Here is a 14,083-nt window from a genome sequence, read left to right as displayed (position 1 = left end):
ACAACTGTAACATGCTTCTACCATTCTCTCAAAGAGTGACAGGGACTTAACTGGCACAGACCAAAGGTGAAGCAGTGATTAGAGCCTTGTCTTCAGGTGTGGTGGGGGTGGAGGGAGACAGTCCAATTGGGCTGCTTTGTTTGTCTTTAAGAGCACTATCTTCTCAAACACTATACTTAAATCTCATAAAACACAAAAGGTATACTGGATTGTTTCCTTTTCACTGCTCCACTTGGACCTCTGTTACTTCCTAGCTGTGTGACCTCAGCAAGTTACTGACTCTCCCTGGGACTTAGCCTCCTCATCTGTGGTGTGGAACAATGATACCCACCTCATAGGGTTATTGTGAGAAGTTAATGGAATAATGTCTAAAGTAGTAGTAGTCATCACGGCATGTGATGGTGTTACTCTGCCAAATCAAGTATATTGCAGTATGGATACACAGAGAACATAAGGTTTATTGTGAGAAGTTAATGGAATAATGTCTAAAGTAGTAGTAGTCATCACGGCACGTGATGGTGTTACTCTGCCAAATCAAGTATATTGCAGTATGGATACACAGAGAACATAAGAATTGGTATAGGTAGAAGATCTGGGATGAGACTAAATAAAACATTGGAGTAAACCACAAAACTGAGCATGACAATGACAGAGAAATGGAGAGGCCAGCCTGAGACAGCTGGGCACTATGCTAGTGGCAAGGGCCTCATAGGGATCTTGTCATGAGGATTCTTTCTTGAGCATCCTTGAGAGTGTGATTGAATGTAGGAAGTGGACTTTCACAGCCACAGACACCTGGTCTTTGCATCAGATGATAGCTGGAAGAAAGTCTCTGGATACATTAGCATTTTGCATCTAGCTCCAGCCAACACCAGGATGGTAGATGCACTCTGGAGTCAGACCTGGGTGTGAATTGCTGCTGGCTACATGGTTTTAAAAAAATCATGTATCCTATCTGGAAGTCTTAGTTGCCTTACATATAAAATGAAGTAAATTGATGTTGCTAGGATAGGATAAGACAAGGAATGAAAAGTACCTGCCATATAATAAATTTAATAAGTCTTAATTGTTTATTTTATTATTAATTATAATTTTAATATTAACCAAAGCAAAGGTTTACCAATGAGAAAAAAGAATGAATGGGATAGTGTGTTTGGTTTCTTTTCCTATCTTTTAAAAAATTAAATTTGTGATATTAATCAATGAATGATGACTGGGACCATCATAAGATTATGCATGATTTTAAAGGGGTTGAAATCAACCACTCTGCAAGGTTATGGTCTAGGTAAAAACCTTCAGGGAATCATTTGTTAAATTCACATATACAAGTACTGCTGGTAGTTTGTTCTAAAGGGGCCATTTCCTGTGAAAATGAAAGGAGTATCTCAAGTCTAGAATTCCTTTTGTGGGCCAAAAGGAAACTCTGGGCAATCTAAACAGTTTTGCTTGTTTGTTTGTTTGTTCATTTTGTGGAGGGTAGAGGTAGGACTTAGGCTATGTGGTCTTATGAAATTGATGGATATAGTAAAAAAAAAAATGGCAACTCTAGAATTTGCTGTCAGGGCTGTTTATTATCTCCTAATGCAAGGGCTCCCTCTGCAGGCTCCAACAACTCTCAGAGCCTGCCTGGGAAGCTAAGTCCAGCTGTGCAAGTGCCTGTCGGAATTCCTTTTATTTGTGATTGTCGTGTCATCCCTGACAATCAAACTACACGTCTGAAAATGTCATGGTAAATGCACTTCTTAGGTACCACTGGTGCTGCATTGTGGCAGACTGGGTGCTGTCAAGTGGTGAAGTGAGTCTGGACCATGGTCCTCTTGTATCCACTCGGTGTTGTGGGTGTTGTGGCCTTCTATGGGCACATGGCCCGTGGAACATAAGACATAATACATTTTTAAGACTGCACCATAGTAGAGAGACACTGTCTCTGTGGATTCACATAGCTCATTAAGTGCCTGATATTCCCATCTATTAAAAAGTATGGTACAGAAACACCGAGGAACAACCCTAATACTATGTTATAGACCAACGGTAACATCTGCAGAATATGTTAAGCTAAGACTGGTTTAGTGTCTCCCAGATAAATAAGTGCATATGTCAGATTATATTTACCTAGGGGAAAAGATTACCAAAAATTGTTTGGATAGATAAAACAGAGCTATATGTCAACAATTATATGGATAAGAATGGAGAGTTTATTTGAGGTAAACACTGTTGCACCACAGATGATGTGGGCATCATGCCATTAAAGTTCATTGGCCATGGTTCAAGAATAGAAAGGGCAATACGATGTCTACAAGGTCTGCACTCAGCCTTCAGACTCTTCTACATGATGAGAGTTAGGGAAACTGAGTAAGAGAGAGAATGAGTAGCAATAATGAGCATGGACAAGGCTAGCCTAAAGTACACTCACAACTTATTTCAACTGTTTTTCCCATTTGCTTTCCCATCTGGTGTCTCTCTCTGTGTGTGTGTGTGTGTGTGTGTGTGTGTGTGTGTGTGTATTAGTATGATTAACACTAATTGAGAAGGAAGTTTTAACTAAAATTATCATTAAAAAATATCATGAATTGAACTGTATTGAATTCCTTCTTAACAGAAATATTACTCAATAAAAAAAATCTTCTACCTTGTCTCCATATTCTTAGTTTTTAAAAGACATGTAACTTTTGAGACATACCAAGAATGCATGAAAGACATGTAAGTTCTAATGATACTGAATCCACCTGTGTGCTTTAATCCTTTGTCCGTCTTTCTATCTTTAAAATCTTGTATTCTTCTCCTTATTAATGGTGAACATCATGGTAACCTTTCCTCACTTTTATTGGTGAGATTTTTATTGGATATTGTTTGTGGATCTTAAAAAAATAAGAACATTGTATTATGAAAATTATTAAGCATAGATAGAAGTAGAAAGGCTAGTAAAATGAACTCCCATTTACCTGTCACACTTCAACAATTTTCAGTATGTGGCCAATCTTGTTCCATTCTCCTCTTCCCCCTGTTCCACTGCATTACTCCACAGCAAATCCCGGACATCTCCCATAGAAAGGTTTAGCATTTGTCTCTCAAATATAAAGGCTCTTTATAAAAACATAACTGAGATATCATTAGCAAACTTCGAAAACATGAATAATCCCTTAGTGTCATCAAATATCTAGGGTTCGAACTGACCAGCTTGTCTTACAAATTTGTTACAGTTAGTTTGTCTGAATTGGGATCCAGATGACATCCACACGTTGCTTTCGATTGAGATGGTTCTTAAATCTCTTTTTATCAAAGGTTAGTCATCCTTTGTTTTTTCCTTGAGCTTTCCTTGTCTTTGAGGGTCCTGTAGATGCTAATCTTATGATGTTAACATGTTTCTACACCCTCTGGTTGTCAGATTTAGAGACTTGCTCACATATAGGTTCTATTTTTCTTAGCAGCATGCTTTCTGGGTGGCCTGTGTACTCCCCATTGCACCACACAGGGTTGCAGCCCTGTGCTTCCAACCTCACCACAGAAGGGCAGAGGTGAATAGAAACACAAGAGAGGGAACCATTGTATCTGGGGTGGGGTTCAAAGTAACCAGGCAAAGAGATAATTATTTTTGATAAAAACATTCAATGCTTCTGGGTAAAATGTATTGAACTGTTTATCTTGGTTCTGCTTTGCTGGAAGGTGTCAAAATGCAGCAAGTGTGTGAATCAGTCAGGTATAGCTGGAGACCCTTCCCCCGTGAACTTACAGATACTCCCTCTAAAGGTATATCAGATACTCAAGAAAGGAGAGACAACAGAAATGCATGTGGTACAGGACAAGCTGTGTTCTCTACTTGGAGCTCTTGATGATAGGAGTGATTATTTAAGCTGGGAGAAACATGGGGTCACTCAAAGCTGGGAATCAGAAGGAGGAGAGGTGTTAGATAATTAGTACCTGTGGTCTCAAAAGGAACCATGTACTATGTGAAAGAGATGGAGACAGGAGACCAGAATCATAAAAGTGGCCTGTAAGCACAAGGAAAACGGTAATTATGAAAACAGGGATTAAAAGAATCAAGTCAGTAATAAAATGTTTAAATCTTTTCCTTTTCTTTTAAGGCCTTGTTTTCTCTAGAAGTATTTTAGGATTTAAAAGTGGAAAGTCAAGTTAAATAAGGATGAACTGTTTTTGCTAAATAATTTCGTCATTTCTTATAATCCATGATTTTTGCACTGTTGCAATCTATAAGCTATTTAGCTCCTAACAGAACATAGATGAAACAGGACCTAGGGCAACGAGCTTGGGAGATTTAGCTTCAAAGTCTGGCTTTGGTTTCTTTCTGGTTTTTCCTTTTATAATTTTATTGAGGCATATTTAATGTATTATAGAACTCGCTCATTCCAAGTATATATTTCAATGATTTTTAAAGGAAATTTAAAATTGTACGGCTTCACCATAAATCAGTTTTAGAACATTTTCTTCCCTCACCCTTTATAATCCCTTATGCCAGTTTGCACTTAATCCTATCCTAGTTCCTATTCCTGGTCCCAGGCAATCATGGATTTACTTTCTGTCTCCGTAGATTTGCTTTTTCTGGACATTTCATAGAAATGGAATCAGACAATATGTGCTCCCTTAGATCTGGCTTCTTTCATTGAGAATACTGCTTTTGAGGTTCATCTGTGTTGTAGCTTGTAACTGCGGGTTTGTTACTTTTTATTGCTGAATATACCACATTCTGTCTATCCATTTATCATTGATGGGCATTTAGGTTGTTTCTAGTTTTTAGATATTATGAATAATTCTAAGAGCATTCATATCTAAGTCTTTATGTGGACATATGTCTTCATTTCCTTTGGGTACAGGAGTGAAATTACTAGATCATACAGTAAATTGATGTTGAACTTTTTTTTTTTTTTTTTAAGATTTCATTTATTTACTCATGAGAGACACAGAGAGAGAGGCAGAGACCTATGCAGAGGGAGAAGCAGGCTCCCTTTGGGGAGCCCAATGTGGGACTTGATCCCGGGACCCTGGAATCAGATCCTAAGCTAAAGGCAGATGCTCAACCACTGAGCCATCCAGGTGCCCCAATGTTGAACATTTTAATAAACTGCCAACCTGTTTTCCAAAGTGGCTGTACTAGCAACTTAGGAGGGTACCTCCTTCACCATGTTCTCCTAGTCCTGCTTTCCAATAGCTGTGATGCTTTAGGCTAACTTTAGTTTCCTCTTTAATAAAACAGCTGGGATTGGGGCAGTTGGTTGAGTGTCCCACTCTTGGTTTTGGCTCAGGTCATACTCTGAGGGTCCTGGGATCCAACCCCATGTTGGGCCCCGTGCTCAGCATGGAATCTGCTTGAGATTCTCTCTCCCTCTGCCCCTCCCATTCCTGCTTTCTCTTTTTCTAAAATCAATCAATCAATCTTAAAGCAAAAACAAAAACAAAAAACCCAAACCAGCTGAGGTGAGGGGTTAATACTTCCCAATACTCAGCTGGGTATCAGCTAGACATTATGAGAGAGACACATTCTTTGTCTTGCTTCCTGTCATCACCAGGAAATATAAGTATGATTTCGTATGTATCTGATGAACATACTGAGGTTCAGAGACGTTAGGTAAGTTAGTCATCGCTATAACACAGGGTTGTCTTGAGTACTAAATTGCATCCAGTAAGATATGTGAACATGCATAGCATAGTTCTGGGTACACAGAAGGTGATTAATGAAGAGATTTTCTTTTCTCTGCTTCTTTCTATCATTCACATCTCATGTAGATCTAATGAAAGGGCTGGCCTACCCTAATCAGCCCCTACCACTTTTCTGGGCTAGTTGCCTGTTCTAAAAGGCTTTGGGCAATCTGAAAAGCTTTTATAGAGCTTATCCTGCAGCGGCAACTGCTTTTAGGGCAGAAATATCACAAAGTTCATCCTTAACTCCAAGTAGCATAAGCTTTGTTGCATGAAGCAGTAAGAGCAACTAGTTCAAAATGGGGTTATCTCTTTCAATGGTTTCTTTTATTCTTGTCTCTTCTTTCTCCGTCCACTCACAATGGCAGCACTTTTCCAAATTCCAGAGAAGGGAGTTCTGAAAAAAGTACCTTTTAAGATTGTCAAAAGTTAACTGACCCGACTGCTTTGGAATGGACCCGTATCAGTTGGCTGGAAGATGACACAAATGGCACTAAGAAATGAAAACAAAGGGGAATAACACTCCCTTTGTCAAGTATAAGAAAGTGATTTGGGAGAAGGGGGTTCAATTAATATCTTAGTCAAATTCAAGGGTTTGGGCTTTAAAAAAAAAATATATATATATATATATTTTTTTTTTTTAAAGATTTAACCCATTTATTTATGAGTGACACAGACAGAGAGAGAGAGGCAGAGACACAGGCAGAGGGAGAAGCAGGCTCCATGCATTGATCCCGACGTGGGACTCAATCCCGGGTCTCCAGGATCACACCCTGGACTGAGGGCAGTGCTAAACTGCTGAGCCACCCGGGCTGCCCTAAAATATATTTTTATATATGAAAATCTGTATAAAATATGTTTAATATGAAATATGACATTTTGTATAAAATATACAACATAAAGTTTTTCTGTTTGTTTTAAATCAGTAACTTGTCATTCACTGTGTCTTTTCAGGGAGAGCCTGGTGTCAGAGGCCCCCCAGGCCCCTCTGGGCCTCGGGGCATAGGAACCCAAGGGCCAAAGGTGAGTCTTTAGGTCTGTGCTCTGTGTGAAGGTCAGGTACCATTTGTGCCAGCCAAGTGAACATTAACTTCATAGCAAATGTTTATTTTAGTGTTGGCTTATTTCTTCTTTAGTGTTGATGAAAAGCCTCATTTTCTCATATTATGTAGCTTTCAGTAAAGTAGATCATTTAAGTTTATAAAGCCACTTTTTTTGCTTCCCCAGTAGAAATTAGAAAGTGTCTCTTAAGAAAGTGGTTACAAAAGGCTCAAAATATTTCTAGTCTCTTAGCAGCTGTGCCATCATTAAGGAGCACATTTTTACTTTGGTCAGAGGTGCCTCAGTTGGCCTTTTAACAGAATGCCCGCTAATAGATCGATTGTGTCCTATATGTAGAGTCTACTCTGTTGGGGCCTTATGTCAAGGTCTAGATTTATTGTCCCATGGAAGGTGTGAGAAACTTCCTCTGCTCCCTTTGCTCTCATTTCTATTTCTCTTTCTTTTGTCATCTCCAATATGGTGATTATTCATCCTTTCATTTTTTTTTAAAGATTTTATTCATTTATTTGAGAAAGAGAATGCATGATAGAGATAGCACAGACAGGGAAGAGAAGCAGAGGGAGAGGGAGAAGCAGACTCCCCACTGAGTAGGGAGCCCCATGTGGGGCTTGATCTCAGGACCCTGGGACTACCTGAGACCTCAGGACTACCTGAGTCGAAGGCAGACACTTAACCAACTGAGACACCTAGGGGCCCCTCATCCTTTCATCCTTATAATCTAGTGCTTTTCAATGAGGGAGATCTTATCCCCCTGGTTTACCCCGGGGGACATTTGGGGATGTCTGGAATCATTTTTGAGTGTCACAACAGTGGAAGGAATTCTACTGGCATCTACTGGGGAGGGGCCAGGGATGCTGCTAAATATCCTACAGGACACAGGACAGCTGCCTTCATGAAGAATTATCCAGCTCAAAATGGCAATAGTGCAGAGGTTGAGAAGCCCTGTCTTAATTGTTGATTCATGTGATCAACAAATAATTCTCTGATTTGTTAAAATAGTAAAATAAAGAAGTATTAGGCATGTTCATAGGGAAAATGGGTGTCAATGAGGCACCTGTTACACATTCAAATTTATGACCAAAATGCACAGAAATGAATTGAGCCCCATTAGCAGAGAGGGAAGGGAAAGGCTCTATGAGTCAAAGATTTTACTGAGGATCCCAGAATTAGCAAGATTCTTAGTTTATCCTTTTCAGTCCATCAGCTTCATTCTGTCAATAGATGATTTCTTAACTTTCTAGATTATTTTCTGTGGATAAAGATACTCCCAAGATGTTAGTAATTGCTATCACTGGGTGGTGGAAAGAGAGGCTTATTTTTTCTTCTTCATTTTCATCATTATTTCTAATTTATTTTTTCAATGAGCAGGTGTGCCTTTTACAATTAGAAAAAAAATAAAGCTTTTTTTCTGTAGTGGAAAGAAAAAAAGACTTATACAGTAGCTTACATTAATCCAGCATTTCTCAAAGCTTACTCCATCAAATGTTAATTTGGGGACTTCTCTATTGTGGGACTTCTTAGAGGCTCAATATATTCCTACAGGCATACCTTGGAGGTGTTGCAGGTTCAGTTCCAGCCTACCACAATACCATAAATACCACAATAAAGAGAGTCCAGTGAATTTTTTGGTTTCCCAGTGCATATAAAATTTATGTTACTATTATATTTCTAGTCTATTAAGGGTGCAATAGCATTATGTCTAAAATAAACCAATGAATATACCTTAATTAAGAATGCTTTAGGGCAGCCCAGCCTTGACCCATGGGCTGCAGAATGGACGCTGTGTTAACAGACATGAGAACAACTTAATCTCATCCTCCTTCTCCACCCAGAGCTCTGGGTGACCGGGTGCGTTGTCAATATTTTGAAAATAATCCTTTTTTTCTGAGCAATAAGTCTCAACAGTAGATTTAAAATATTAGGTAAACCATGTTATAAACAGATGTGCTATCATCCAGGCTTTGTTGTTCTCTTTATAGAACATAAGCCAAGTCAATTTGGCATAATTCTTAAGGGCCCCAGGATTTTTGAAATGGTAAATGAGCACTGGCTTCAACTTAAAGTCCTCAGCTCCATTAGCCTAGAACAAGAGGGTCAGCCTGTTCTTTGAAGCTTTGAAGCCAGCCGTTGACTTTTCCTCTCCAGCTATGAAAGTCCTAGGTGGCATCTTCTTACAAAATGGAGTTGTTTCATCTATGCTGAAAGTCTGTTGTTTAGCATAGCCACTTTCTTTTTTCTCTGAGCTAGATCTTCTGGACAACTTCTGACAGCTCCATCAGCACTTGCTGCTTCACCATGCACCTTTATGTTACAAGAGAGGATGTCTTTCCCCATGCACCAAACCCTGCTGGCTTCAAGCCTGCTTCTGCAGCTTTCTCACCTCTCTCAGCCTTCATAGGATCAAAGGGAGTGAGGGGCTTGCTCTGGATTAGATTTTGGCTTAAGGGAATGTTATGGCTGGTTTGAGCTACCCAGAGCACTAAAATGTTCTCCATCTCAGCAGTAGGGCTCTTCTGCTTTCTTATGCTTCATCAATTCACTGAAGTGGCACTTTTAATTTCCCTCGAGAGCTTTTCCTTTGCATTTGCAACTTGGCTAACTGTTCAGTGTAAGAGGCCTAGCTTTTGGCCTGTCCTGGCTTTTTTTTTTTTTTTTTTTTTTTTTAAGATTTTATTTATTTATTAATGAGAGACAGAGAGAGGCAGAGACACAGGCAGAGGGAGAAGTAGGCTCCTCACAGGGAGCCTGATGCAGGACTCTATCCCAGACCCCGGGATCATGCCCTGAGCCGAAGGCAGACGCTCAACTGCTGAGCCACCCAGGCATCCCTGCCTTGGTTTTTGACATACCTTCCTCACTAAGTTTAATCACTTCTAGCTCTTAATTTATTTTTTTTAAATTTTTTATTTATTTATGATAGTCACAGAGAGAGAAAGAGAGAGGCAGAGACATAGGCAGAGGGAGAAGCAGGCTCCATGCACCGGAAGCCTGATGTGGGATTCGATCCCGGGTCTCCAGGATCGCGCCCTGGGCCAAAGGCAGGCGCCAAACCGCTGCGCCACCCAGGGATCCTAGCTCTTAATTTAAAGTGAGAGATGTGTGACTCTCCATTTCACTTGAACACTTAGAGGCCATTGTAGGGTTATTAAATTGGTCTAATTTCAGTATTGTTGTAGGAAGTAGGGAGGCCTGAGGAGAGGGTGAGAGACAGGGAAACACCCCAGTTGGTGGAACAATCAGATTGCATACAACATTTGTGATTACATTTGTTGTCTTATACGGGTGTGGTTCAGGGTGCCCTAAAACAATTATGATAGTGACATTAGAGATTACTGATCAGATATCAACATAATAAATATAATGAAAAAGCCTGAAATATTGTAAGAATTATCAAAATGTGACACAGAGACAGGAAGTTAGCAAATGCTATTGGAAAAATGGCTCTGATGACCTCGCCTAACACAGGGTGGCCATAAACCTTCAATCTGTAAAACGAGCAGTATCTAGGAAACATAACAGTGAAGAACAATAAAATAAGGTATGCCTGTGTGTTCTAGGGGTCTCCAAGGAGAGGCACACACCGTGGTGTAGAACACTTTCCAATCTCATTTGACCGCAGAAGTCTTTCCTCAATAAACATGGGGTTAACTTATGTTGTAAAAAACACATACTAGGAAATGATGTACTTTTTGCTTCATTTATCTATTTTCTTAAAAATTCAATACTGATCCACTGAAACTTTAACTGCAACCCTAGTGAATAGCACTTGACACTGAAGTGGAGAAACATATTAGAGGCTACACAGAATTATGTGTGAGTGGTCTTCACACCCCTGGTGTTCTAGGGGCTGGTGGTAGAGCAGCTAAAGAAGCCCATGCAGACAAGGCTACCAGGCCACACTTCGGCTTAGGCCAAGTAGCCCTGCCTTGCCTTTTTACTTATATTTGGATTATGCATAAGATTTTTCCAAGGGTTCTGCGGCTTAAAATTTGGGGAAAAGCACTGCTTTATATAAACTATGATCTAGCTTTATGGGCACATAGATGTTAGTCTTGATCAGACCCTAGTTAGAAGGAAGCCAAGAGCAGAAATACATTATTTCTTCCTGAATCCTCTCACACTTCTCTTCAATTTCACTTCATCTTCCAACAGGGAGATATTGGGCAGAAAGGCCTGCCTGGCCCTCCTGGACCCCCTGGCTACGGATTACAAGGAATTAAAGTAAGTGGATGTGATTGCGCTTGAGTCACCTCTCAATTCTCCAGAATGATGAGAAAAGAGGTTGTGGATAATATCAAACATGACTGTTATGAAATGAATTTAATCTAAGCTTAGCAGTTAAAATGACCTCCGGTACTTATAGACACAACCCAGAAGTGTAAAAATGCTCTAAGCACATTAGTGTCACGAACACTAGACATTACATAAATTGCTCGGCGAGACATTTAACTGTGATGGTGGGCTTGTTGTTCTTGCCAATCTCTGAGCTGAGTGGAGAATTTATGCCCAGCTGCATGTTCTTTCCCTGTGTCTGTCTCTGTCTCTTATCTTCCTCACCTGTATTGTCTGCTCTTAGCCCAAGGCTTCCTAGTCTTAGCTCATAGTTGAACTGCCCAGGGAACTTTATGAATAATACTGATGACCTCCCCTGGAAGAATTAGATCTGAATCTCTGGTGTAGTACTTGAAGTCTGAAAGCCCCGCCCCCACCCCACCCCCCACCCAGGTGATTCTTCTGAGCATCCAGGGTGAGAACTCTGGCTCGAGGTCCTGAGTTGGTGTTATTGGAATTCACAGCTACTCATATTCTGTGGTTTGTCTCAATAGTAATAAGCTTATGCAGCAAGGTGGGACCACCAGGGTGCCCCATGTCTCAGGAGACAAAGTTTGGCATCTAAAGGTTGCCATGTAATTTCAAACAATTTCCTCTTATACATCTCATAGGTTGATTTATTGATTTTTAGTTTTTATTTTGTACTGGCTCATTCTCATTCTATTTTCTCTCAAATAAACTTCTATTGTTTTTACCATGGTTGCGCTTCAAAACTGGGTAGTTCATCCCCTAGATAATTGATGCTGACTCTTAAAAAGTGGAAATGTTCAAAAATTTTTTGAAACTAAATTTCAAATAGAATTTCTTATTAAGTAGAAGACAGTAAGAGTGTAAGTTAATAATTGTGAAAATCCTGTGTTGAAAATAAACCACCTACTCCTGTGCAGAAAATGAGCTTAGTCAAGAGCAAAACTCACTGAATCTGTGTTAAATCTTTCCATCTATCACACAATGTCTAAGGCTTCCACGGCAGGTCCTTTAAATAACAGTTGCTCATCTGTGGGGCTGAGTATCCAAGGGAAGGCCTGACAGTTACCATGTTGCTGATGTACCAGCACTGGAAAATCCAACAAAACCCTGCTTCTTTGTAAATAACATCACTCTCATCCTTAATCTTAAAATTCTATAGTTAAAAAATGGTGACGCTCTATAGATGCCGTTGCATGAGTTCGCTTAAGTAGAGAACCCATGTTAGACCACTGGTCCTTCCACCAACAGGAGCTCAGCCTAAATGCACTGGTAGATCCTTATTGCCACTGTGTTAAATTCAGTGCCAGCGTTTTTCTTTTTTAAATTTTTTCCCCTTTAAAAAAAAATTAAATTCAATTAGCCAACATATAGTACGTCATTAGTGTCAGATGTAGTGTTCAATAGTTCATCAGCTGCATGTAACACCCAGAACTCATCACATCACATGCAGCATTTTCCTTTTTATTATCTGGGAGATACTTCCTTATTTCCCAAGCAGCACTGTGGATTGCACTTAATCCTCACCAACTCTGACTGGTGCCCTGCCTTCCTCATTGTTCATCCTTTCTTATGCCCTCCAGGGTATGCTATACTCAAAATCTATCTTGAGTGAGACTCTGCTGGGAAGCCTACCACGATAGGGAAAGAACCAAAATTAAAACTGTCACATATCCAGTGCTAGCAGAAATGAGATCAGCTTTTCTTCCACTGAGGGCTGTGGTCTGATCCTATCTGTCAGTGAGCCCTGGCCACTGGCTGTCTCATAAAACCTCTCTAGACATACTGGATCACCTGGCATCCTGTTGGGAACAGGGAAAACCTATTTTACTCAGGACTGCCACCTCATTTTCTTGACCCTGGGTTGTACTATCACTGTAAAAGGATGGGAACTGAAAAATCAAGCTTATGGTGTTCCTCCAAGTCATTTTAAGGCTACGTGATGAGTGAAATGTAATTTCTTATGTTCATTTGTTGACCTATTTCCCATATCTTTCTAAAACCCATTTGAAATAGCAAAACACTTCTGTTGATTTATCTGTTGGTAAGTCTTTGGTGGAAGCCCTTGCTGCTATAATACTGGTGTGTGACCTGTGCCTTGTCTCTCATGCTGTCCCAACCATGGCAAAAAAGAAGCGCTTGGGTAACAATCACATAAGTGGTTTGTTCCAGCACCTCCCTAACTTTGTTGCTAGAATATTGTGTCTTTAGGTAGTCACTCATCAATCAGCCAACCAACCAACCAACCAACCAACCAACTAACCACCAATACTGGTTAAGTACCATCTATGTCAGGCAAATAACCTAATTGCAATATAAAATGGCGGGTGAAGAGACATGATTTTAATCATGGAGTTTATAGGCCATAAAATAATTACACTCTGAGCTCCAGAAAATATGGAGGAGAGGCACATGGAATATATTGGGTTTATAGTAGGCCACAATAAGGAGGTTAGACTTAATCTCAAGAGCAATTGAAAGTCAGAGAAGGATGACATGATCAGACAGATATCAGAAAAGACTCTGTCTACCATCTGTAGAATGAATGCACGTGACTACAAGGAATGTGGGTGCTGCCCTACTCATGCCCCTCCTCCTGATTCTCCATAGGGTAGAATGTGATTTTCTGGCAACTCTCTCTTTCTGCCTCTCCTGAAGCTCTGGGACCACACAGGGCTGTTGCTGTGGCAGCCTTGGTCCTGGGAAACATAAAAGCATAATGGGCTCACTCCCCTTGGGCACTATGGCAGTTTTCTGCATTTTCTCTGTAGTTCACACTGTGACTCAGCTGGCTCTGCCCTGCAGAGAAGCCCTGGTTCCTTCAGGACCTCCAGTGCTTTCTCTCAACTACAGATGTCTATTGATTAAGTGGATGAATATGGACTATGGCTCTTTGGCCTTGGTCCTTCGGGTTCATGGACTAGGTCAGGAGGTTATGTGATGCTACCATCTTATCCCACTGTGAACAGTGAGCATCCCCCTAAATATGGACTATAGATATGCCAGTAATCCTCCAGGTTAAGTCAGGAGGGAGAAGAAATGGAGTGGGGTCTTGAAGGATTACTTGCTA

At 40.3% G+C, this 14,083-nt stretch overlaps 1 protein-coding gene and 1 long non-coding RNA gene across 2 annotated transcripts in view; one reads left to right on the top strand and one right to left on the bottom strand.

Annotated features, from left to right (window-relative positions):
- LOC118350567 (uncharacterized) overlaps nucleotides 1–14,083 on the bottom strand; it is a 171,443-nt gene that overhangs the window by 78,830 nt on the left and 78,530 nt on the right. The gene's annotated exons all lie outside the window — the stretch shown is intronic.
- The window catches only part of COL28A1 (collagen type XXVIII alpha 1 chain), a 162,135-nt gene that overhangs the window by 94,114 nt on the left and 53,938 nt on the right, over nucleotides 1–14,083 (top strand). The window contains exons 26-27 of the mRNA XM_025471268.3: nucleotides 6,607–6,675; nucleotides 10,867–10,935. Coding sequence (XP_025327053.3) covers nucleotides 6,607–6,675; nucleotides 10,867–10,935 — 138 coding nt within the window. The remainder of the gene's footprint in view (nucleotides 1–6,606; nucleotides 6,676–10,866; nucleotides 10,936–14,083) is intronic.

The sequence above is a fragment of the Canis lupus genome, chromosome 14 (genome assembly GCF_003254725.2).
Source record: "Canis lupus dingo isolate Sandy chromosome 14, ASM325472v2, whole genome shotgun sequence".
In the NCBI taxonomy this organism is placed as follows: domain Eukaryota; kingdom Metazoa; phylum Chordata; class Mammalia; order Carnivora; family Canidae; genus Canis; species Canis lupus.
Note: the sequence above shows the minus strand (reverse complement) of the source record. Positions and strands in the feature narration are given on the sequence as shown.